The sequence below is a fragment of the Aplysia californica genome, unplaced genomic scaffold (genome assembly GCF_000002075.1).
Source record: "Aplysia californica isolate F4 #8 unplaced genomic scaffold, AplCal3.0 scaffold00235, whole genome shotgun sequence".
NCBI lineage: Eukaryota > Metazoa > Mollusca > Gastropoda > Aplysiida > Aplysiidae > Aplysia > Aplysia californica.
Genome location: NW_004797505.1, coordinates 195,161 through 221,758, shown reverse-complemented (window position 1 = coordinate 221,758; position 26,598 = coordinate 195,161). Strand labels below are relative to the sequence as shown.

Genomic DNA, 26,598 nt, shown 5'->3' with positions numbered 1-26,598 from the left:
GAGAATGGGTAATCATCTAAGACAGTGAAAGATCTAGTAAGTACAGTCGAACCTGCCTTAACGGAAACCTGTATAAAACGGAAACTTGTCTTAACGGAATCTCCCCGCTCCCCCCTTTATATATTCCTCTTTAATTACCTGTATAAAAACGGAAACCTGTCCAATGCGAAAACGGAAAGAAAAATCTGCTCCCTTCCAAGGGTTTCACCTGTCTAAGACGGAAAATGCTTTGCCCGCTCAGCCCCGATTTGAAACAAAACTCGCAAGTTTGGTTCCGCTGGCTCTAAACTAATGCTATGGTCATGCGGCTGGGCGAGGAAGGGGAGTAGGGGTGCAATTTGGGGGTAGATGTTACTCCATCATGTGAGCCCTCAGCGATGCAGATGGTCAGTGGAGTGTGGGTATGAAATATCACGACTGCCCGTGAGAGTGCTCGAGGAGCCAGCCACTATGGAAACTTTCCTGGGTCCAGAAAGAAGCCGGAGGTGTAAAATTAGATTGACCAATGCCTGCCGCCCTGATCGTACGGCCAGCCGAGAAAAGAGTTTATTGAATCGTTGTTACAATGGTGGCAGTAAGGGGTGGCATTGGTGGGTGGGGCTAAGGATGGAAGCAAGGGAGATGTTCAAACGTTTCTGTTTTAAATAGGTCAAACGGTGGTCCTATGAAAGGCAAGCACTGGTGGTAATTGGATAAGTAAGACTGACGCATGTCATTATTAGACAGGATAGCAATTGAGAGGTGTTAAGTTTTGATCACTGCTTGCCGATCGGACAAGCAATCCTCGATCCCACCGGCTCGGCCTTTGAACCCCCCCCCCCCCCCCCCAACCTCCATCTCCCCATAAATTCCCCTGTCTAAGACAGAAAATGTCTGAGACGGAATTTTTTTCTGGCTCCCTTGCGATTCCGTCTTTCACAGGTTCGACAGTATGTTAGTATTTGAACGTGTGTACAATAGTAGCTTGCATTCAAAACACCCCAGAAAGTTGTAATATTTTAAGGTCCATCCCGATAACATCAAATTGGGAGGTAAATAGATCCTGCTTTCGATACAAGTATAAAAGTGCAATCTATTATCAAATGTTCTACACTGTCTAAAATACAAAGCGTTGCAGGAGCAACATGCAGCTCCGTCACCAGCCAGCTTCTTTGCCCAATGTGACTACCTGCCTGGTTTTTAGTCTCATGCTTATGCAAAAAAATGTATCATTTGTCAGCAAAAAGATAACATTAATCTGAAAGCAAGCAAAAATTTAACTGTATCTATTTAACACCCTTAGCAATGCTTAGGTTATTTCAGAGGCGGGACCTCCAAATTTAACCTGCACCTCCAATAGGACCACTTCAAATGGGAATATTTGTGTAAACTGCCTTTCCCAAGGACAGACTGAGTTGAGCCTTGAATGGAAAACTTGTAGAATAAAAAGGAGGCAAGTCCGAGAGGCGGAAAGGACAGTAGCCTCACACATATAGAATGTAATAAACCTACCTGAAGGATCATCTGCAGAATGGTCGCTCTCTTCAGCAATTGCTTCTTCATCTTTGGAGCTTTGTTTTGCGTCTTTCTCTTTTTGTTCTTTTCCTTCTTTCTCTTTTGGTTCTTTCCCATCTTTAGCTTTTGTATTCTCTTTTTCCTTTTTTTCTTCCTCTGAATAGAATTCATCCTCTGAGATATGAGCTAGATGTTCGTCCATTTCTTTGTATTCCACCTGAATTCATAGAAAACAAAAGATTTGTGAGCATCTAACCAAAATTGACATGACGAAATTAAGTGCATTTCGCTGAACTTTAAACAAGCAAATAACTGTAAAGCAACTGTGTAGTGTTGCTCTACTTCCTTTAACTCCTTACCTTTAGCAAGCCACTGCCAGCGGCTCGTGTCGGAACCGCCTGTGCCAGTGGTAGTGGCCCGGGCACATTCCCTTACTACCTTCACGACGACTTCGACATCAAATTACTTTTCAGCAATGGTCAAAAACAAGTATCTTTAACTAAGAGTTCATTCATTAGATGAAGTACTATCAAAATAGGTTTACTAGTTTTGATTTAATAACCAATTTAGAGATGTTTATGTCACTTTAAGATTTTGTACCAAAAGAGGGCCCCGGTAAAGTGGGTTTACCCCCTTTAGAGATAGGAAGTTCATTTTTTGCACCCACAATTTTTTCCCATTGACTCCCCATTCCTCCCGGAATTAATTTTCTCAGGAGCGCCTTTTACAAAAGGCTACCTTATTAAAACTGATTCTACTATCGTATTTTTGATACTACTGGAAAGGTAATTGAATTAACTATCACAATAGATGGGTTGCATGGTTATTTGTGTCATTATGTAAGTGCGATTACGTAATAAATGGGGGTAATGACTGAAAAATAATAAAATTGACTAGTTTGATGAGTTTCATCCAGCTTGCTGTCACCATTGCCTGTGAAATACAGACTGATACTCATCAGAAATATTCCAATATAAATTGGCTTTGCAGCAGTACCACATAAGTAGGTATTCCAGAACAGATTTTGTTCAATAATTCAGAGTAATTGAAATACATTAAATGCTATAGTTAGCCCAAATCCAGTCTCCACTGATAGTAGACCTAGACCGTAAACCTGCAAGCAGCTCTTGATTCTATCCTTGTAATAAATCTAGTACTAGCAGTAGCACCAGCTTTGTTGAGATTAGTAGCACTAGATCTAGACTTTGGGGTCAGGTTATAACTACTGGATGATTCAGTTTCACCACTGTTGTCAATACTGCTATTCTCGCCAGTTTGAAATTACTATTGAAGTCTAGTAAGCGTGGCCAACAATGTAATCATAATTTTTAAAAAGCTTATATTAGTCACGTCAACCAGGAAAAAGATAAATATGGGGCTTTTGTTTTGCGTGAATTTGTTGCCCTAAGCCAGTGTTGTCATTAGGAACAAACAGGCTTACTGATTTTTTTTTTAAATGCTAAATTCTCTTAAGAAAAGCCGACTAATAATGAAACTAGCTGTAAAGCTTCCAGTTTTTACACAAATACATTCAGAAGTAGCAAAATATTGCCAAAAATAGCAGTCAGAGCCGTTTAATAAAACTATACCAATAAGGACGATTGAGTCGCTCTTCCGTGGAAACCGTGTTCGGCCAGCGACGATTGGGTCATAATTCTGGACGGAATGAGTTAAGTTATATCGATGCAGGAGAGGAATTCCATAACTAGTGACCACTGTGAAATGTAAATTATCTCTCTCTTGCCCTTTTTTTAACTCCCAGTGGAGCATAGATCATCAACAACATTTCTCCAGCGAAGCCTGTCCTGTGCATCCTTTTCTAGCTGTTTCCATGATGTCCCCAACTTTTCCATTTCCGCTTGTGCCACTCGCCTCCATTTCTCTGAACCATACAGTAGAACAGTCTTCACGTTTGTTTTGAATATCCTCACCTTGGGTGTTCAATCCCAGTGGCTTAGACATCCATATATTCCTGAGCATGACGAATGCTGCTCTTGCCTTTTGGATTCTGACCTTGATGTCTTCATCTGTTCCTCCTGCCTTGTTGATGACACTTCCCAGGTAGGTGAAAGATTCAACATCCGCCAATGGTGCCCCTTGCAGTGTGATAGGAGCGTCGGCAGCATTCATTTGAAGAACTTTCGTTTTATCCACGTGAATATGGAGTCCAACACTACGGGAGAAGGTCCTGAGGCGATCTGTCTTCTGTTGCATCTGGGCACTGTGAGAAAGAAGTGCCAAGTCATTGGCAAATCCAAGTCTTCCGACAACTGGAAAGGGTCCACTGAATGCCACTGTGTTGTCCGCCTCATTATCAATCCACTGCTAATAAAAAGAGAAAAAGCGATAGAATGCATCCCTGTCTCACTCCTATTTTCACTTCAAACGAGTCTGCCGCAGTGTCGATATCCGCCTTGGGAACTTCTGGGGGAATTCCATTTGGGCCGGTCGCCTTGCCTGTTTTCTGGTGTCGTATCGCCTCCTTGATCTCCTCTAAACTGGGCTTTTCTTCACTCACCTCCAGATCAATCTCTGCCGGTGGAATGTCAAACTGCTTTTCTGGCCTTGGTCTGTTCAGCAGCTCTTTGAAATGCTCCTTCCAGCGTTCTTTCTGTACATCTGGATTTTTTAGAAGCTTTCCTTCTTTATTCTTAACTGGCACATCTGCGTTCCCTGTATCTGCCTGCAAGTTTCTTGGTGGTTTCATACAGTCCTCCCATGTTTCCTACCCCTGCTGCTTCCTCTGCCCTGTGCGCCAGGCCATCTACATAGTTTCTTTTGTCTTTCCGTATGTTGACTTTTACACCCTTCATTGCTTTGGTGTATTCTTCTTGGGCCTTTGCTTTGGCTGCTCTTGTCTTGCTCCTGTTTACCTGATCCTTTTTCTTTTTCCTGGGTATAGTTCTGAACCACCATCATTTACTACAGGCAGCGACACACAAAATAAACATACAACTAAGTGAGCAATCAGAGGAAGACTTTAAAGGACTTTCGTCGTCACTACGCACATACAAAAATAACTGGAGTCGTAGGGAGGAACTAAATGGGGAGATTAGACATTTAGAAGGTTGTGTAGTACTTTCTGACTCTGAAGAGGAGAGAATTAACTTTTTTTTAAACTGATGGAAAAAGAAGGCAGGTTGTCTGAGAGAGAACAAACCCATTAGCATTTGGACTGGCCCTATTTGTTCTCATTTAGACACCATACTTGACTCACGCAACATCACACCGTAATCATCACAGCCGCTGTTTCATTGGCAATCACTGCCACAAATACATCAAGAGTCGCGTTTATAAAGACCTCACTGTATTAAATTTATTGCAAAAGAAACAGTAGAAAACACCCACATCCAAAACATAAATAACACCGCTTACACTCTCCAGAGAAAAATTCAATTAACTAAACAACGCATTTAGGGACGTTCACATCCATATCTCATATGGCCAACCAGTGTCAAAAGACAGACTACAAGACATTGTCATTGATACATGCATCCTTCCCAAACACTACATTCTAGAAAACCACTACATCCCGTGGATACAAACATACAAGTTTGGTTTGGCTTTACATGGGGAACAGGGTGGTGAACTTATCCACGCTTCTGTGGTAAAGCTGGAGAGATGAGGACCGATGAGGAGCTGGGATAAGTAATATTGAACAGCAGCTGAAAGTTGTGATGCAATCTTAGCACCTCATGTCAAATCCTGAACTATTATCCAACATGCCTTCGACAAAGAAAAAAAGGTTATACTGCAATCAACTCTTCACTACTCCAAAGCCGTGGACTTCCCACAAAATAAACAAAGTGAGTGAGTTTTGATATTTGACCATTTCTCGTGTATTTTATGTGAATTTGAAGAATTGTTTAAGTTTTGTTTGATCGAAATTTTGATTTTAAAATCTATACCCCCCAAGGGCAATGTTAAGATATGAGCCATTTTTGGAATACTATTATAATATATATTTATATATCTTTATGTCACACAATTTCACATCTTTCTCAGTAAGTGCAGAAGTTCTCCAAACGGGCAAAAAAAAATAACGACAAAGTCACTGATCGGCATATTTTGCAAGTTCAATTGTCCTAAAAAGGAAATAAAAGCGCTGTCAGCGGGACAGGGAATTCCCCTGGCCACGAGTTCATGACCCGGTGACCGGGGTCAGATTACAAGATGCTGCTCGCTGGCTGCCTGCGAACTAAAGTGCCGCTTCCAAACAGCCGTGTAGGGTTTGGACAAGACTTAGATTTGAGTTTGGAAGTGTATACAGACCCGGTAACTGGGAACAAAGTCACCCAGTATACAGACCCTGTACGGGAAATCTTTTGTGATTTCGGAAAGTTTCTGCACCCTCTTAGCTCAAGGTAGACCTGGGTACTTCTAGAGATCATCTCTATATATATAGTCTAGGTTTAGATCTAGACAGACATAATAGAGATCTAGATCTAGTTTCGAGGCCTAGATCTAAATGAAGATTGCAGATGCCTTTTCGATGAACAATCGCTTTTCCTTCGTTTTCCAGTTGGAGGAATCAATAAGACAATTTGAAGAAAACAACAATGTCATAATTTTTATCGAGCAGTCACCCTCTCTACTTCTGTCTCTCTCCCCTCTCTTTCTGCCCTTCTCTCTCTCCTCTCTGTGTATCGCTCGCCTTCTCATTCTCTTTGTTTGCCTCTGTCTTTCTTTCTCCCCCATCTACGTTCCCACTCTATCTTTCTTTCGTTCCCTCCTATCAACTGGGGCATGTGATATTTGCTGGCACTTCCCCCTGTTCTCTACCCCCTCCTCTCTCTCTCTCACACACACACATGCACTGCACACTCACACACACACTCTACCGGGTTCAGGTGCTGAAACTTCCCGAAATCGCAAAAGATTTGAGAATACTTCGTGACTTTGTTCCCGGTTACCGGGTCTGTACTTCGTTTGAGTTTAGGGTTCAAGTTAAGGATATAAGTTGGAGTGAGGCTAAGGAAGAGTTAGGATTATAACACAGATTATACAAATATAATTATAATGAAAGAGAATACCACCAAAAATGAAAAAATAGCAGTTGCTCATTAGATCTCTAGGCTAGGCGTAGGCGTAGGCAACGCTACAAAATTAAAAACTTTTTCCCGATATAGAAACACCTAAAGTCTAAAGAAAAAACCTTTAAGCCCTTGTAACAAGCTTCTGTCGAAAAACCAGAGATTTCACTATGAGGCTAGGAAGACTAAACAGACTAAAATATAAACTAACAGTAACAAGTTTACGCCTCACACGGCTTCCGTCAACAAATAGGGTTGGGTCGGGCTCGCAAAATTAGCATCCGCGAGTAACGAATTACTCTCTGGCAGTACCCGCAAACGAGCGGACGGGTAATGAACCGTCCGCTTGTGAAGAGTAGTTCGCCACTCGCTACACATCGGACAGAGACAACAGTTCGCTTAGCGAGCGAGCGGACGGGCGGACCAAGAGACTCCATGCAATCGAGCGGGCGGACGGACGGGAGCAACTCCTTCCATTGCATACAACCTACAACCCCCGCCCGCCCCCAAAAAAAACTAATTAAAAAATCACCCTCCTGCCTCACATTGTAGCTGGGCGTTCAAGGCGGAAATTTCTCCCCCCGGCCTTTTGCGATAATTGGAACGTACACAGTGTGCCCCACACACGAGGTGAAAGGTTACACACATAGTACTACGTCACCAGCCTCTCTCACTCCCTGTGGCACTGCTAGGACTAGGCTAGTGGCTTGAAACATTAGGCCTAATGGTAAATTTTTACTCTCACTCCCGCACACAGATGCACTGTTTCAGGGGTCAAACTGCTGTACTGTTTGCTGCAGATCACACATAAAGCCACTAAAACTGTCGCAAATCAATTATTTTCAAGACAATTTCAAATCTAACTGTAAAATATCAAATTATGTGTAAAAACAGGGGGGCCTTGTAACCCCCCAGATTTTCTTTTACCCTAGTGGGGCAGGTCCCCCTGGAACCCCCCCGATTAGTCCAAAGCACGTCTATCTCGGTTAAAAACAATCAAATATTTCAAAAAAACTATTAATTTGCGACGGAAATGATGTGAGTGGTTGGTGGGTGCTCTGGTGTGGTTTGCTCCTTCTTTCCTTTAAAAAATCTATCATCTCTATCTCCCCTCCTTTTTTGTGTTTGTTACTCTCTTGTAACACCTCTAATCTTTAGTAGAAAATAGACAACTGGTAGCTGAGTGTGAGACGGGAGGGTAAGTAAAAAAATACCGGCCTAATTAACAAGGCCACCTCTATTCTCACCCCGGGTGAGAATAGTGCAGGCGAGTCTTTTAGCTATTCTCACCCGGTGCGCGTTCACCGTTATAGCCTAGATCTAGGCCAACCAATTTTGCATTCACCCTAAACCACAGAATTCTACACTGTGATAACAGAAAAATTGTAGAATTCTGTGCCGTGAACAAACGTTCCATTACTACTACTGTTAGCATACTAAAAGCGTACAATTTTGTCTGTGGGCAGTGAAGAGAGAGAGAGAGAGAGAGAGAGAGAGAGAGAAAGAGAGAGAGAGAGGAGTAGCGCGAGAACTACCGGGCAAAACAAAATGGCGACCCGCGTAGTTCGGCTCGATTCGAAAAGTTAAATAGCCGTAGCATCTTTGTAGACGACCAAATTAATTTACTTTTGTGTTTTAACATCATTTTTTAACTTTGTTTTGGTCAATTTGATCGTCCACACCGATAGACAGTATTCAGAAAGAGAAAGAGAGAGAGAAGAGGGGAGGAGTAGATCTTGCGAGAACTTCCGGGCAAAACAAAATGGCGACCCCCGTAGTTCGGCTCGATTCGAAAAGTGAAATAGCCATAGCATCTTTGTAGTCGATAAAATTAGCTTACTTTTGAGCTATAACGTAATCTTTTCTTTGCCTTTGTCCATTTGATCATCCACATCGATAGAAAGTATTCCGAAATTAGGAAAAACAGGTCTTGTTTCACACCGGGTGAAAATAGCCTACGGCGGCAAGTCTCACCCGGGGTGAGAGGTCGATCGTATTTCTATTCTCACCCTGGGTGAGAATAGCCACTTCCAATTAACAAACAATAGACTCAATAGACCGTGGGCCTAACCTCGCGTCGAGTACCTCGTCTGCTAGAGTTCATCCGTTTGCTCGCCCGCCCAGTGAATAAAACTATGGAGCGGACCCAAAAAACTAACCGACTTGAGGCTTGAGGTCCGCAGTCCGCCGTACGCTGAGAGAGTCAAATTGTGGAGCAGACCCAAAAAAACGAACTGTCTTGAGATTCGCAGTTCGGTCTCATGGCCGTCTGTTACCCGCTCGCTCAGACTGAGTCCGCAAGTAACGTACCCGTCCGTCCGCTCGCCCAAACTCTATCAACAAGTTGGTAAGCGAACCCGAAGAATATCATGAGTGCAGTACAAACAACAAACCACAACAAACTTAAGTCAAGATGACAAAAGCACATACTTTCGCTCTTTTGCGTTTGCTTCTGCGACCAACATCACTGCCTGAGTTTCCTTCCTGGTCATCGTCGTCGGCAGGGAGCGGTCGTTTTCCATGCTCACTATGCCCGGAATCATCTTTTTTGGGAAGAAGGGTTGTTACTTTCGTGCTGGAGGACGCCATTGTATCTAGCGTTGTACAATATGCCTAAACGGCCAGATGAACATACAAAAGTTTATCCAAAAGACCAGCATGAAACAGGGAGTCATTATTGCTTTTTTCGTACTCGTTATCAAATTATGTAATTTTATCGTTCAACAATGAGATTTACTAATCTTTTTGTAAAGTACCGGGTAGAATTTATCATTAGATTTTAATCTAAAATTTCTTTGCTATCTATCGATTCCCTGGCAAATTGTACTTCGAAGGGAGTTAACTCATGAGTGATTTGAAAGAGTAAACTTCCGCTTATTTCAACACTTCCGGGTGTTTCAGCGTTTCTTCTTTATTGTCAACAGTCAACATCACATGAAACTGTGTTGGATTTCTTCGAACTGACTCAGAAGTTTTGTCATTTAAGTACTAAGTCTTCGTCTTGTCAATATGGCAGGTTTCTTCTCTAAAAAGCCCACTGTTCAAGGTAAATCCAGCTGCTGTCTTACACTCTGATTCGAAGGCTACTCAAATGATTTAGATTGACTTAAAATTGGCCTTACTTAAACTTACTACTATCAATCGTCATTTCATATTGTCTCTTTATCTCAGTAGATTCTTGATCTAGATAATTCAAGTTTCCCTTCAACACTCGACTAGATAGACTTTTTATGTCAAGTTAAACAGGTTCCTGTACTAGCGTTTTGATTTAAGGCTTTTGTCCTCTGTGAAGGCCTAGATCTAGGCAGTGCCTACATCTATGGCATGGCCTAAGGCACACTTACACTACAGATTTCATGATTACCATTCTTGAAAGATGGCTTTTCATTGTTGTTTTTATAATTTATAGTTTATAATGGCATTAGAACTTTCTAACTTACTTTGTTGATGATTTAAGCATTAGATTAAGTAGGAAGACAATTTAGCATTTTAGAGGTGTATTTCTAAGCCTAGATCTAAAAGTACTAAGGCTGAGCAATCGTTTTACAATTTATTCTTGATTGTTCTAACTTTAACTTGATGTGTCACTGATGACTCAACGAAAAGTATTATTTTATCTTGATGGCTTTAACATGTGTATTGTAATAAGCTAATTACAAGTGCACTGTACTTGGTTCCTTCTGTATCTTCATTGCAACAATTGTTCAACCATTTATGTCATCAAAAAAATGCATTATAAAGTTATTAGTTTGGTTTAAGTTTAGGGGAGAAATACTGTCTACACTGTGCAGAAATTTCTCTCTTGATTTCAGTTTCATGACATGAAAGAACATCAAGCTGTTATCTCTAATTATTCAGTGAGAATTAATCCCTTTCTTTGTTGATATTTAGGTATTTTTTTACTTTCCCTCCCGTCTCACACTCTCAGCTACCAGTTGTCTATTTTCTACTAAATATTGATGCGCTGAACACGAATATCAACTTCATTTCCGTCGCAAATTAATGGTTTTTGAAATATTTGATTGTTTTTAACCGAGATAGACATGCTTTGGACCAATCGGGGGGTTCCAGGGGGGCCTGCCCCACTGGGGTAAAAGAAAATCTGGGGGGTTACAGGGGGGCATGCCCCCCTGTTTTTACACCCATAATTTGATATTTTACAGTTAGATTTGAAATTGTCTTGAAAATAATTGATTTGCGACAGTTTTGGTGGCTTTATGTGTGATCTGCAGCAAACAGTACAGCAGTTTGACCCCTGAAACAGTGCATCTGTGTGCGGGAGTGAAAGTAAAAATTTACCGATATTTATTGTAGCTGTAGACATAATTTTTTGGAAGAGGCTGGCCGTACTTAATGACGGCTAGACTGACAGCTGGGCTAGCCGTACTTATTCTTAATATGATGGCTAGACTGACCATAAAAAAAATACGAAGTGTATACAGACCCGGTAACCGGGAACGAAGTCACGAAGTACACATGTATACAGACCCGGTAAGGGAACTCTTTTGTGATTTCGGAAAGTTTCAGCGCCCAGACCCGGTAGTGTGTGTGTGTGTGTCTGTGAGAGAGGGGGAGAGAGAGAGAGAGAGAGAGCAGGGGAAAGTGCTATGCTAGCAAAATGTATGACACACCCCAGTTGGCAGGAGGGAACGAGAGAAAGATAGAAGAGTGGGAAAAGGGTGGGGAGAAAGAAAGACAGAGACAAAGAAAAAGAGAATGCGAGCGATACACACACACACACACACACACAGAGAGAAATAGAAATAGAGAGGGTGACTGCTCGGTTGAAATTATGACATTGTTCTTTTCTTCAAATAGTGATTCCTCCAACTCCAAAACGGAGGAAAAACGATCGTTCATCGAAAAGACATTCGCAGTCTTCATTTAGATCTAGATCTAGGCTAGCCTCGAAACTAGATCAATGATTTATGTCTGTCTGTCTAGATCTAGACCTAGGCCATAGGTCTAGAAGAACCTAGGTCTACCCTGAGCCAAGAGGGCGCTGAAACTTTCTGAAACCACAAAAGAGTTCCCGTACTGGGTCTGTATACTTTGTGACTTTGTTCCCGGTTACCGGGTCTGTATACACTCCCAAAAAAATAGGCCTATTAGATTGAATTGTAAATATAAATTTTTAGTTTGCTGTACCTAAAGTATTTGTATTTGAGACGAAACCAGGTGTCCTAATGACAGTGCATGTATTTTAAACCTCCTGTTTTCTAATGTTAATAGGGCTTAAGATAAGTATGGCTAGACTGGCAGTCTAGCTGTACTTAAGTACGGCTAGACTTCTTGGCTAGCCGTACTTAAGTACGGGTAGACAGCCAGGCTAGCTGTACTTTAGGACGGCTAGACTGTCAGGCTAGCCGTACTTAATATTGATGGCTGAATTGTAAATGAAATTTTTAGTTTGCAATGCCTAAAGTATTTGTATTTCAGACAAAACCAAAAGGTGCCTTACTGACTTTCATGTATTTGAACCTGAATAATTACTAGATCTAGATCTAATGAGACCTGTGTACTTAACAGGCTTGAGTCGATAGGGCCAAACCTAGATCTTAAGTACAGCTAGCCACTTCGTAATTTTTTAGGCCTCGTAATTTTATTCGAAGAGAGTTATGAGTTGGACTTAATGCGGATCGTGTGTGTCAACAGTCATGGTAGGGGCCAACGTAAACAGTTCTCTATTTCTTCAATATGCAGCGATTTCATCATTTCGTTTTTTTAGCCACCATATTGTGAATGAACTTTTGGTTGGAATATGCCCTGGCCCTGAATCCTTTAATCTCATCTCAGTTTATATGCCTTTTTCAGAACAAATAAGGGCAAATGACAGAGTACTGCGAAAACAAACAAGGGATTTAGGAAGAGACAGAAACGCATTGGAAAGAGAAGAGAAGAAATTGGTATGTTAATTTATAGTCAATGACATGATCTTGTATACTATACTGTTCAGCATTGATTGAAAGTAGATAGATTTAGAGTAAATTGTTTCTAGTATTATTTCTTTCAGGTAGATGCTCTGAGTTTTGATTAAGTGAAACATTGAACTTACTATTGTGGTACCATATCGTCGGCCTTGTGATAAAACCGGCTAACCCCAGCGAGGTAAATTTTACAGGAGAAGGAAAAAACTGTTTTATTTCAAAACAAAGGCGTCTAACGATAAATCAATGCTTTAAACACCTATAAAAACACTTTACCGAAAATCTGTAGAACTTTTTTTCCTTTAAAAATTGCTTTTAATGAAACTGTGTGGGTTAGACGGTTTTGTCGCTCAAATTTTCCTGGATAAAACCGACCAACCCTCAATTTTGTGGGTTGACCGGTTTTATCAGGATGCCACTGCTGGCCTTGAGTTTGGTTGAGTGCAGCCAAGCCACACTTGACGGTAACGTATTTGATCACTTGCTTCAATCGTCAATATCTTTTGTAGAAGAAGAAGGAGAAGGAGGAGGAGGAGAAAAAAGAAGGAGGAGGAGGAGTAAGAAGAAGAAGAAGGAAGAGGAGGAGGACTATATTATTGCTACCAACATACTATCAGCTGCTGCCATTTCAGTGCTACGGAGTCAGTTCGGGCAAAAACAGCAGTCACAAAGTTTAACCTTTAATAGAAGTAGAAGAAGCAGAACACGGCAATGGGTATATTAATTACATTTAAAGTAGAAGAACAGGAGGTTGGAAGGGTAAGGGAGAACAGCTACAGCAACAACTACAACAACAACAAAAACAACAGTAGTAGCAGCAGCAGCAGTAGGCCTTTAGAATTTATAACCGTGTCCGACACGGTACTATTGGCACTGGTTGGCCATTCAAAGGCCTGGAAAAAAGTAATACTAAGAAAGAAATGAAAGCAGAAAGCCGCACAAAAGCTCTGCTACCTCGGCAATGGTTTGGGAGAAATTGGTTACGTAATGATATATCATTATTATACAAGAAGACTTTGTGAGTACCAAAGAATGCGCCAGCTTTCTCCAAGTGTGTGGCTTGACAACTACTACTTTATTTAAGAGTTTTCTCGACGACAGAAGAGCATGTCTATCTGAATCTCACTCTGTGTCCTATGGCTACAACAAGGCAATACGACAAAAGTTACCATTGTTTTGAAAGACTCTACTTATAATCGAATTTGGCTTGATCGCTTTCAAAACTTCTTACTGAGGCAAAGTTTCATGGTAATAGTGGTAGCATCGTGGTACGACGGCCTTCAACTCAAGTAGATGTTTATACTGGTTGGCAGTTATCTTCAATCTGTCTTTGCAGAGAGGTCCAGCAGTAACCGTCGTATATTGGGTGTTCAGCTTTTTTGGTCCTTGCAGCGCCTGCCATCCATCATCAAAGTTCAGCTTGTACTGAATTTTAAAGACTAGAGTGTACTTTGATGCCTGCAAGTCAGTGACAGTAGGATCGCCTGCTTTTCTCCCTGGACGGATTGTTTAGTGCTCTCCGACCTTTGCGAAATCTTTGAAAAAGCTGTGGTCCAGGTACATAACTTCATAGGGCCTGGGGATGCGTCTGGCTTTGAGCATGATGTTCACGTAGTCCATTGGGATGTACATCAGTGCGTTTTTTTAGCGATCGCTCAATAGTGCCATGGACTGAATCCACTTCCATTTGGGTATGGCCCTTGGGAAGAATTTCTGCTCAACAGTGATGTCAAGCTCTTTGGCCAGCGAGGCCATTGCACTCACCAGGGTGGCTTTCTGTTTTAGTAGTTGCGCCAATCACTGCAGATGATGAAGTGATTGAAGTCAGTCACTTGCAATATCAGTTAGTGAGTCAGACGTGATGAAAACTGTTGAAGCCCAGACCAACTTCACTTTCATACCAGACATATCATCTGGCGTTTCTGGTGGCAAGATCCTAAGTCGTAACATTGTGTACAGCCAGTTTTGTTTTATATAAGGTGGAAGTCTTTAGTGATGAGGCCAGAAGGACGCACTGGATCTCCATACAAAGAACACACATAGCCTCCCTGTCCTTCTCCTTCTCTGGTCTAACGGCAGCTTTCCTCATATTCATATTTGAGCTGTGTGTTCTGTTTCTGTGAGGTTTCCAGATTTGAACTTTGTACAAAAGTAAACCCAAATTGTTTTTCTTGAACTTTTGGCAGAACACTTGATAGCTCAATGTGGCTTTCACCCTCTCTGCAAAGTTCTCCATGTATACTTGATGCAGATCTGACGTTTTCTGGATTGTCATCTGTAGACAGGAGGATATATCTTCAAAAGTTTGTCAAAAAATTCCTCTTTATGAAACAACTTGTCATCCTTGGCTCTCTCATGGTGGGCGCGATGTGTTCTAGGTGGGTGGGCCTCTTGGTTGTTGTTTTTTCGGAGAAGACACTTTAAATAAACCAGTGGGTCAGGCCTGTGGTGTTCTTGAAGATTGTTTTACAAACAGGTGTTCTTTGACCATTGACTCTTGTAAGTGGCTGTAATTTCTCCTTGGGTTTTCGCTTGCTGTGTAAGATCTCTTTTTGTCTATCATGTTTATCGTGTCATATACGTAGGCTCTCTTTTCTTTCCAAGAGAGTGACCAGTGATATCATTGCATTTTGTACCAACCAGTTTACAACTGCCAAGGACGTCAAGTTCACATCCTGCTCCCTTCGTGCCTTGACATGGGTAGAGACATCCCCAGTTCTTTCAACCTCTTTCTTTTGTTACCCTTCCAATCTTTTTCATGCCATGTCCTTTTCGCTGAGATCAAAGGTAACATAACTATTGTACTATCAACTGATGTGACATTAGCCTGGTCATGTTGATCACTTTCCACTGCACTGAGAGTCAGAGGTGATGCAGCAAGAGTGGCATTATCTTATTGAATGTTATAGCGTTATGTAAGCTAAGGTTTGATATAAAGATAACGCATTAGGTTATGACACTGAGAAAATAATCTACTCAAAACACAAACGAAATGAACTTTCAAAGAAATTCGAATGATGTTTCAGAAGGTAATGACTGCAATAAACACAGCAAATAAATAAAAAAAAAGAAAAAGCACTTTAAAAAACAACGATCGTTGGGGGCTGGACAGGTCCGACAATTATTTTTTTTTTGAGTGAGTTAGTAAAGGAGGAAATGCTATCTACTTCGTCCATTCAATTGTGAAGGAAAAATGATTAGGAGAAGAGACAGTAGTCCGAATAGGGGAAAATGCCTTCACAATCGGTGAATTTCGAGTACAAAGACAAAGAAAAACACGCGGACAGAAAACATAGTTTCATTCAAAACAAAATCCATAAAGATGCATTTCAAATACCGGAATTGTCACGAGATAAACAGTTCTGTGGGAACAGTGGGGAGTTTTAGTCATTAATTACGTTATCAGCAGCATTAAAACGAAGAAAAAAGAGGAAACAACCAGATCTATATAACTCCCCAGTGAGATCAGCAAGAAATATTACACAAATATACCTTTTTGGAGAGCTCCCACGGTTATGTGAGCAAATTCTGAACTATTACAGGTCTGAATCTGATGTCAAACTAAGTCTGGAGACGAATCGAAACCGGGGTTAGTCGGTAACGTAGCAAGTGGCCCCTCATTGTTAGCGCGATAAAAACAGCCAACCCTCATTCCGTCCCTCGCAGGTGGGATAGTCGGAATTATCGGGCTAAAATCCGATGGGTGCCGGGTTATACGGTTTTATTTCTAATGTTTTAAAGACATTTCTAGACAAAATTCAGATCTGTCTTTGAGTGAGCATATGAAATGGACAATTTACTATCGATAGGGCCAATAAAAAGTTTTTTGATATTTTGTGGGTTAGACGGTTTTATCACCAGGCCGACGATATATATTAAATAAATTACACTTTTATTGATCCCAGAAGGGTAATTTGGTTTGTAATGGCAAACAAACACACACACACACACACACACACACACACACACACACACACACACACACACCTGCCTACCTACGACACCAGTACAAAGCAATTTGACAACCATGCCATTGCCAGTTGCTACTGTGGAGCACCCTTTTTTTTTAGCTAGGGTTGTCATGTCTTGCTCAAGGACACACCCCAGCGACCACCCACTTTAACCCTGTGTCACTGACACTTGTTTGACATTACTTGAGTCTAAACTCATTGCTCACTTAACCACTGGACTTAACCATGCACCTGTTCAGCTGATAATTGTGAGTATGCTGACAAAATAAGTTTCTTCTCTGATTTCAGCCCTCTGAAGATAAACGAGTGAAATTTATTTGAGTGTACAGTTTGTTAGTTTGAAATGATAAAAGACAAAGAACCTGGCATCAGTTGAAAATGTACAAATCTGACTCTCATTCAATTTTCAGCCTATATCAGTGATCACTATTCGCAGTAACTCATTTTGCCAGCAGGCCTAACAATTTTTAAACTGATGCTTCTGCCTGTGTGTGTGTGTGTGTGGAGAATATTCAGGATAGAAAGGCAGAAAAAAAAAATCCTGGATTAGAAATTTCTTTTTAGGCTTTTCTGGTTCCCCATGATGTGAATTTGTTTACTTCCCAACCAATATCTTCAAAGGTTGTGTCAAAGGGATTCTTTAATTTGTAAGTAAATTTTATTATTAAATAAATAATGGACATGAACTTTAATGCTTTTATTTGCTTTTATTTTCATGTTATTTCTTCTGCAGGAATTGGAAATCAAGAAGGCAGCACAGCAAGGAAACAAACAAGTAATTCACTTATTTTTTTCTTTAAGAATGGGATTATAAAAGAACTTAAAAGTTTAATTAATTGAAGTCAGTAACAATTAATAAGACTGTCACACTTATATTTCACCTATTTTATGCATTGTCTGTGTGAGAATGTGTTGTAAGTTGATCGTGTTTTTAACCTTTATTCAAAAATATATTGGTAAGTTTAATCCTTCCTTTATGTTTTAGATATATATTTTACTGCGACATTACAATTTAATAGTGTTCTCAACTTGATTTTGTGATTTGTTGTTACCGGTATCTTATCTTTTCCAGGCAGCCACCATTCTTGCAAAACAGCTAGTCAACCTGAGGAAACAGAAGACGAAAAGCTATGCAATGGGAACGAAAATAAATGCAATTGGTAACCAACAAAAGGTATGATCTTGCTCTGTTGTGGTTTATATGTCAGTTTTTGGTTTGATGTTATGGCATTTTTCTTCTTTTTTTTTTTTTTATTTCCCCAAGAGAGGCTGGAATAGATTTGGAAGAATTTATATACCCGGTAACTGAACTTTTTCTTTAGATTTTGTGGGTTGTTTAATTGTTTATAAAGATACGGACATTTCCTATTGTTAAATATTTGTATTAATTTTAACTTTATTATGGATTGCCTGAGCTCTTAATGGTAAGGAATGAGCTGTATGTTTGAGACGAATCTATGCAATAATGTAAACTACATGTCTGTTCTTAACATGTTGTAAATAATATAATACCTAAGTGTAGAGGATCTTCAAGTAGTTTGTTTTAGCTGAAGGCAATAACAATTTGCTTGTCACTGTGATTCTTTTGTGTAAAGCTTACTTGTTTCCTCTTAGTTTGTGTGTATGCTTTTTGTTTTCTTTCCTTTTTCAAATTTAGCTTTTTGGTTCGCTCTGTTTTATGGTACTGTTACTCTTCTTTTCACAGATGATGCACTCTAATATGAAGATGGCCAGTGCTATGGGAACCACAACAAAGGTGAAAGAACTTTTATGGTTTGGGGAGGGGGGGTCTATAGATATGCTGTTCTTTGTAAATTTGTTTTTAAGAAGGGTTTTTTTTTTTCGAAAAAGTTGAAGAAATGAAACATATTAAAAATACAGCTTGGGTATAAACCGAGATACCGTGGAACTCAGATTCAACGAGAGGAGATGGATTCCCCGTTTTTTTGTTGGTTTTTTTTTGGGGGGGGGGGGGGGGCTTCTTTAAAATTTAAAAAAATGACCCAGACTCTACGAGCACTTAATTCATCAAGCTCGGATTCAACGAGGACGCTTCCTGGGTGAACAGCCCCCGCAGACATCTGGCGTAGCTTCGCTCGTTTTTCTTCCACAGCGAACTTTGTCTATTACTGGAAACCATCCTTTGCAACTGCATCGTGAACCATTGTTCACTTAACCGATTGCATGTGACCATCAGCTGCCTTCTTTCATACCAACACATGCGTTGTTGGCACGCGTGTGTCGGGGGGGGGGGGGGCACCAGCGGTCCAGGCATTGAACATCACAGATACAAACGCGTCACTGTCTTTTTTTTTTCCCCGGCAACTGATCATTGTTACAATAATAAGTATGATAAACTAGTCTTGACGTAGATTTACCTGATGAATTGTGCGCTTGTCTATGGAATCTACATTTGCCGTATGCCAGGCTAGGCTGGAGACAAACGGCTAGGCTCTACACAGCAACACAACTTTTTGGCAAACAATCGAGGTGACACAGGCATGCGTTTGAACAAATTGGTCCTTTTTTTTTCTTTTCTTTCACAGCTCATAATATGCAGGCATTTCAGGCACCACTTGTTTCTTCTCTTTATACATTAGGCTCTACTTGCTCAGTGCCTGTAATTGTCTACGCAAAACCTCATGTTTGCTATAACGAACACTCGGGATTCAACAAGATTTTAGGTCAGGCCGGACGACCTCGTTGAATCCGAGTTCCACTTCCACTGTAGTGTTCTTTGAAAGATTTTGGAGTTCTATCTGTTACAGCCTAAGAAAAAGAAAAACGTTTCCCTCAAGTACATTTTATCAAATATAACCATTCTGAATTTTTTTTTGCTGAGAACAACCGACTTTATGTTGTCATTCATAAAGGTAAAATAACTGTTTTAATGGAAGCATGCTACATAACGACTTATGTCATTTCTCATGGTTTTGTGTAAATAGTGAAAAAAATATCCTGGTTTCATAGCTTTTTGTGACTCTGACCTATGATTTTCGTTTTGTTTTTTTGCAACTGGGAGGTTAATTAGAGCATTTAAACAGTTTATTAACTCGGTTGTGTGTGAGGAATGGCACATTGTCTGTTTGGTTTTGGCTTCAGTCCGACTTTGTCTACTACTGTAATATTTTTCTCATAAAGTTCATAGGGTTTCAATCTGTATTTTGTAGACGATGCAGCAAATGAACAAAGTTATGGATCCACAAAAGACCGCTGCCATGATGCGAGATTTCCAGAAAGAATCTACAAAGATGGACATGACAGAAGAAATGAGTAAGTTTAGAGTTCCTTACAATTTTGTGAAACTATATTTCATGGCAAAGCATAACAACTTGGTCTTTTATTGACTGCTTCCTAGAGGATTTGATATGAGAAGAATGTGAAGTTTTTGCATGTTCCCTAGTCTCATAATGATTGATCCCGTAAGTCTTTGAAGTAAATTTCTAAACTGTTTGTAAAAGCCAGCAGATAATAAAATAAATTTTTTAAGTCAGTGGTGAGGTCTGTCCTGGTTATGATATCTGTTTTTAAAAAAAACATTATTCATCTTCATTTGTGTCACAGCAGTCTTCAATTTTTGGACTTCGGGAATTATTGGTATAATCTTAAAGTTTGTTAATTCGCCCATGTTTTGATGAAAAACATACTGGTCCATCTTGAATAGAAGTCGAGTTAATAGCTACTGAAGTAAGCGGGGGTCACCTTACGTCAACGGTAAAAGTAGTGAGAAAATGGCCTGTAGCGTCCTTGGAAACTTCATAGTTGATTTTTTTAAACGTTTGATCAAAAATTTTCAGTGAAATCATTGCAAGAATGTGTTTTGAATGAATATGAAAGGTGAGCCGAAAACAGTTGAAGGGGGGGGGGGGTGTAAATTTCTTCTACATGTATTTCACTATTTTGAAGGGCATTTAATTTTAAAAGACACATTATTATAATTTTCATTCTATAAAGTACTGAATAAAGAAAGCGCAGACAAAATTAAGAAAATGCTCAAGAGGAGTTTGGTCCAATCCTGTAATGCATCCTTAAAGTCTTCATGGAGCGTTTGGCTTTTTTTTTCTTCACAGTTGATGATACTCTGGATGATATCTTGGGTGAGTCTGGAGATGAAGAGGAACAAGACGCCATTGTCACCCAGGTGTTGGATGAAATTGGCATTGAAATCTCTGGAAAAGTAAGTTTTTTATATTTTATAGGGACTTGGAGACAAGAGGTAGATATTTTGCCTTTTTGCTTCTCTTTGGCTGAAACTTTATGCCTCTTTCTTTGTAAATTTAAGTGAGTATTATCATGTTGACAAACTTTTCTCTAATTCGATTTGAAAGAACACTCTGTTTCATGGAAATAATTTGCTCCTCTCATGCGTGGGTCTGATGAATGTTGTTTACTTTTGCTGTACTTGTCTCTTCAGTTTCAACAATCTTCATTATTTTTTTTCAAATTACAGTTGAACTGTCATGACAGCCACTTTCCATTTTCCCCCTTGCGTTTTTTCTATATGATTTAATTGTGTAAAATGGTCGCCTATCCAGTGTAGCCGCAGTCACCTTATTTTATCAACCCACAGCCAAATTTACCAGCCTTAGACAGCCGAGCATGGTTTTGCATTGTTCAATATTTTGTCATAAATTTTTAATGGGCCCCTGATGCTGTGGATGGGCCATCATAATCCATTCACCTGAGTTATTGTTTGTCCTTCCAATGAATGTTTACCCAAGTTGACCAAAGGGTAACAATAAATTTTCATCTGCTGGTGAGGGAGAATTTTCATCTGCTGGTGAGGGAGGCTTGTGATCCATTGTAATCTATAAGCCCCGTCCATCATTTACTCACCAATCGTATGTGAGGTGACTAGTCACTGTTTTGTCTACCTAATCTGTAACAAAGTAACAATGGACGTTGCGTGAACTTGCGACAGAAATGTTGCTCGTTCTCCCGACTGGTGGCGACCCAGTGTTTGTTTTACCATGGCACTCGGTCTTCATCGTCTTACATTCGTTTATTTTTACGTTGCACAAAATCAGCAATAAAAAAGAAAGAAGCTATCCGAAAATCAAACCAAGAAGAAAAAAACTTTTACACCCCTCCACCCCCACTTTTCCAATAGAAATCAATTACCCTTTTGAATCAGCCTTACGGTGGTAGTCCTAAGCCTAAGATCAGCCCCAGTTTGGACCTCAGAAGGGAGTGATTTCTTTCTTCATTTTGATCAGTCCTGCCTAAGACTACCACCTGTGTTATATGGCCACTTTTCTCCTTGACAATGGGTGGCCATTTTACCTAGGTTCGACTGTATTTGTACATGGTGGAGAAAAAAAATTCAAGCTACTATTTGTACATGGTGGAGAAAAAAAATTCAAGCTACTATTTTTTTTCTCACCCTGTGATTTGGGGTCAAACAGAATAAAGCTTGAACTTGTAAATGGTGTATGTTCTCTAAGTTCAATATGCATAAAAATGTTTTGTTAATACGATACAGTTCACATGGGTCTTTTTAATTGCAGAAAGAATTTCTCTTACCTATCGCTTCTTTCTCCCCACAGCTTGCCGATGCCCCATCTGCTCACGGAGGAAAGCTGGGGGAATCATCGAAACGCGTGTCTGCTGATGACGAAATTGAAAGGCAGTTGGCGGCTTTAAAGAGTTTAGAATGATCTGTGTGCCTTGTAAATTTGGTTGTATATTTTCACTGTGATTGATTTTCCTGTCTTTGCTGTAAAGGAGCTCTGGTCAATCGTGAACTTGCCTGCAGTTGTGCAATGCATTTTAGATGTGTCTGCAGGTACCAACACTTTTATTCTTTTGTGTCCTTAGTAAGTTTATTTGAACTGCAAACAGTGTTGTCACCACAGGCAGCTGAAACAGACGTTATACTATTCTCTAGTGGAATTCAAAATTGTAAGTTACCCTGCCAGTGCCCTGAGGAAAAGACATGTTTGAAATATTAACCCAGAAAAAAAAGTATGGATATAGTTTATAGTTGGATATCTTGTAAGTGCAGAATATTGTGTACTGAGTTGTAAGTTTATTTTTGTGAGGATTAAGATTGATTCCTGGAAAAAAATGTTATGCTTTTTTTTTTAACTTATCCATGAGATAGTGATTGGTATAAACACTTGTGTTTTAAAAGTTCATTAAACAAATATACTTCTGTGACTGGATGCATGTGATTGATTTGTTATTGTTGCTTTTAGCTGATTTTTTTTTTTGCGGGGCAGCTCGGTAATGACAATTTTGTGAACTGTTTCACTTTGTTGACAGATCTGAGGCATCAGCGTTGTTCCGAATTTTGGGGGCATTGTGTCGTGTATTATTCATTATCTTGATGTTTGAGGGGCAAGATATCATGAGAGCGTGCTACTTTTGAGGAATTATTTCAGAAAGAGGAAATAAGGTAAAGCTCTATTGTTTTGTTTTCGTGGTTGTGAATCTTAAATTGATTTGATAAAATTTTGTTTTGAACTCATAGATTTGGTTTGAATTCAACTTATTTCCTCTGGAGTCAAATGATATTAAAATAAATTAAAGGTTTAATTTTAGAAGCACACTTTTTTGGTACCGTCTGAGGAAATTTAAAGAGATGTAGGTTTCAATAAGTAAGGCCCCTTGTGTACATATATATACTCAATCAAATTACCCTGTGAATATTATTCATCTCTAGTACGATTCATGTCAGTGTAAATTTGTGCATTGGCATTAACTCTTTGTCTCAGAGGGGGGTAAACCCACTACGCCGGGGCCCTTTTTTGGTGCTAAATTTTAAAATGACAAAAACGTCATCAAATCGAAACTAGCGAACCTATTTTGATAGTTCTTCATCTAAGGAATGAACTTCCGGTATAAGAGACCTGTTTTCGGTAATTGTCGAAAAGTAATTTGATGTCGAAGTCGTCGTAAAGGAATGTGCCCAAGCCGCTGTCCTTGCTATTTTTAGACAAAGAACTGGTCGATCTTCAAAAATCAGCCAACATCTCAACTTGCATAGCTTGACCCAAAATCAGTCAAACTAAGAGTCGCTCCTCCCCTTAAGAGAACTTAATTAAGACATAAAGACACTTTCAATCTTTGCTGCATAATTTTGAATAAACGTGACTATCTTTGTCGTACTAACCAAACTCGTTACTATTTGGTTGAGGCAATACTTTCACATTTTTGTTTGCTTTCATTATTATCTTCTGCACATTTGATCTGTTGGATCAAATACAATAGCGCCTGGTTATTTGTGGTGAAATTTTGTTTCAGTGTACTTGGAATCTAATTTTGTGTGGTGAAACAGTCACTCTTTACAAGAACCACACATTCAGTCAAGTTACATGTATTCTTGATGAATTTGCTGTTGTTATTGCTTGTACAGTTTATATTTTCTCTTTTATTGTATCTGTTGTGTTCGAATGCAGTTTATGACTCAGGTATTAATGTGATAAAGATGCTGAAGTTCATTTTGCCTCTTCAGCTTCTTATTAATTGTGTGATTGTAGTAATAAGGAACAGATGGCGAGTGCATAGTGTCTTATTTGCTGTTCTTAAGCATAGCTTTGTCTGAATATGCATGACACCAGTTGGTCCGGGGGGGGGGTGTTATGTATATGAAAGAAACAAAAGCTTTATGATTCAATCATATCATGGCATACTGCACACATGCTGTTTATTTAGTATGATGCTTCACAGGAAGTAGCAAACTGCAATTTTTGAGAAGTAGATTTTGAAATATATTTTAAAGATAATCTGGAGAAAAGTAAAGAGCAGTGTGACTAGTGAAAGTATTTTCTGTTTGAAATTCACCCTTACTTGGTTGCAGATTTTCTCAACAGTTGCCCATTACTCAACTTTTTTCACTTCAAGATTGCTACAACAGCATTATCATTGTCTAGATGTTGGATGTAATTTAGCTGCTTCTTGAATGTTAATCATCCAAATATATTTTGTTTTCTGGCTCTCCTGATAACATCCCAGTCAAAAGTCATGCAGTGGTATGTGTCACATATTATAATTGCAGAGTGCATTTGGATTATTTTGCTTCTAACTTTAGTTATAAATAGACATTTAAAAACGCCCACAGTGCCATTGCTATTTTATTCGTGTGATCAACCCCAAAATGAATTATCCCCTGTTGTATCGGGGCTCATATTCAGTACCGTGTTTTGTATGCCTCATTGGTGTAAAAGTGAAATCAGGCTCAAATTGTGTCAAATGTTATGTAAATTACTCTTGAATATACTATACATATGTACTCTTCATCATCCAAATACAAAAGGGATAAGAATGAAATTAGATTGTCTGGTCATATCCAGCATCAATTTGGGGGGGGGGGGATGTTTTTAAATTATGATCCAAACTTTGAGATGAATTTTTTTTATTATTATGTTGACCTTATCCTGTTAGCACAGATCCTATTTTTTTAAAAGAAAGAAAGTTGATCTTTTCCGGTGCATCAAACAAAGTATTGTTTCAAAAACCTAATTATTTTTTTCTGGAAGTCTGTGTTACTTTTTTAAAAGTAATAGTTCCTAGTTCTGATAATCAGAACTTGATGTATGTGCTTTTTGGCTGTAATTGTTCTTTCAAAAATTGTTGTGTAAATTTCTCCAGTGGTGCAAGCATGAATGTTAATGTTGTACATGCAATGGGTCAAAGTAGAATGATTGGTATGGTGTCTGTCATTTACCTGAAAATAAACTGGGTTTTTTTTTCCCTAAAATGTTTTATTACCTTTCTCTGTTGCACAGACAGTTGTAGTTGTATCTGTGGTGACAGCATTTGTGCTTATGCTTCTCTTGTTGCTTCACTGTTCACTTTTTCTCTCGTCTATCATGGCGTTTGTGAGTGTAGCCCAATGTTTCATGTCACTGTGCTGTGTTCAGCGTCTGTTTTCGTATATGTGATGTCATCAATTGTGTCTGTCACTCAAACTGGTTGCTTTCTGTTTAACTAAGCCAAGTTTTAGAGTATGGTTCGTTGATTTTACTTTGTGATAGCACTCTGTGGTCATCATCAGTCTTTGTCTCCTTGAGGAGCATACCATAAATGAGGTCTCTCCAGGCATTACTTTCCAAAGCCATCTTATCCTGCTCACCTAATTCTGTCCTAAGCGTTGCTGCGAAGCTGTAGTTTCCATTGCAGACCTCTTGGTCACTCTCTTTTTACATTTTTGATGTGGTAGTCTTTTTGTATGGGATGGGGTTACTGACCCGATGCCAAATTGTCTTTTATCAGGGTTTATACAGGCTGAAATTCTCATGAGAAAACCTGCCTGCACCGCTGTTAAAGCGTTTAAATGTTCTTATTTCATAAATTACATGTATAGTACACGTAGAAGGTACCAGTTTACAAGTCAAATCTTCCTTTCTGGCTGGAAACATGGTGTGGGTATTTAAAAATCAACACATACATGTACTTGGAGAACCCATTCTCAGAGAGTGCATATGACCTTATGCAGTTGCGAGCACCGTAAAACACTTACCAAAAACAAACAAAAAAATCCTCCTTTCACCTCATTCCCTACTCTCTAATCATGTCGTACTTCCACTTTTTTTTTCTTTGGGCTCCTGATTCTTTCTTCTGCTACACCTGGCTCCTTTTTACTGTTGTCTTTCAGCCACACCCCTGATCTTAGGGTAAGTGAGATCGAACTCCTATAGCCTTCTCGGATAAGGGCAAAACATTTCAGAGGTCTTTTGGGCTTTGAGCACGTTAAAAGATCCCACTTGATGGTCCTAAAATCGATAAGAGGAGACTTCGGTCGCCACTCACCACCCGGGCAAAATTTTAAATTAATTCCTACCAAACTTTATTACATGTAATAAATGATGAGTGTGTCCTGCGCGCTCATATAAGCTAAAAAATATATGACCTTATGCAGTTGCGAGGGCCGTACAACACTTACTAAAAAAAAAAAAGAAGAAAAAAAAAACAGAGCTTAATCCATGACTAAGCCATGAGACTGGATGTTCCATTACTGTCTCTCTGTCTCTGTTGACACCATGTTTAATTAATGACTATCGATGCGGATTTCAGTTGTTCAAATCTCATTGAGGTGCTTTTAAATGTTGGTTGTTTGGGGAGTTTTCCATCCTCTTGTTAATTATCAATGAAGGCAAATAGTGGGTTGGCATGCATGTGCTTTAGAGTAGCTTGTTCCTTATTTCATTCCTATCTTACATCTATGTCGTC

At 39.6% G+C, this 26,598-nt stretch overlaps 2 protein-coding genes across 2 annotated transcripts in view; one reads left to right on the top strand and one right to left on the bottom strand.

The window, feature by feature from the left end:
• LOC101845699 (lysine-specific histone demethylase 1A) overlaps nt 1-9,317 on the bottom strand; it is a 31,191-nt gene extending 21,874 nt beyond the window's left edge. The window contains exons 1-2 of the mRNA XM_005100082.3: nt 8,958-9,317; nt 1,492-1,711 (exon numbers count right to left, since the gene is read on the bottom strand). Coding sequence (XP_005100139.1) covers nt 1,492-1,711; nt 8,958-9,116 — 379 coding nt within the window. The 5' untranslated portion in view covers nt 9,117-9,317. The remainder of the gene's footprint in view (nt 1-1,491; nt 1,712-8,957) is intronic.
• Nucleotides 9,318-9,410: 93 nt separating this feature from the next.
• On the top strand, nt 9,411-22,584 carry LOC101845333 (charged multivesicular body protein 2b). Its single transcript, XM_005100081.3, has 8 exons — nt 9,411-9,573; nt 12,342-12,433; nt 17,159-17,200; nt 17,498-17,599; nt 18,131-18,181; nt 19,596-19,698; nt 20,496-20,602; nt 21,972-22,584. The coding sequence occupies exons 1-8, from the start codon at nt 9,537-9,539 to the stop codon at nt 22,080-22,082; spliced, it is 645 nt and encodes a 214-aa protein (XP_005100138.1). The 5' UTR covers nt 9,411-9,536; the 3' UTR covers nt 22,083-22,584.
• Nucleotides 22,585-26,598: the final 4,014 nt, after the last annotated feature.

Bases quoted from the DNA above. Each gene is read 5' to 3' on its own strand.
- LOC101845333 (XM_005100081.3), top strand. From the start codon at position 9,537: ATGGCAGGTTTCTTCTCTAAAAAGCCCACTGTTCAAG. The intron at 12,434-17,158 runs GTATGTTAATTT...TTTCTTCTGCAG, and splicing joins AAAGAGAAGAGAAGAAATTG to GAATTGGAAATCAAGAAGGC. The intron at 20,603-21,971 runs GTAAGTTTTTTA...TTCTCCCCACAG, and splicing joins GCATTGAAATCTCTGGAAAA to CTTGCCGATGCCCCATCTGC.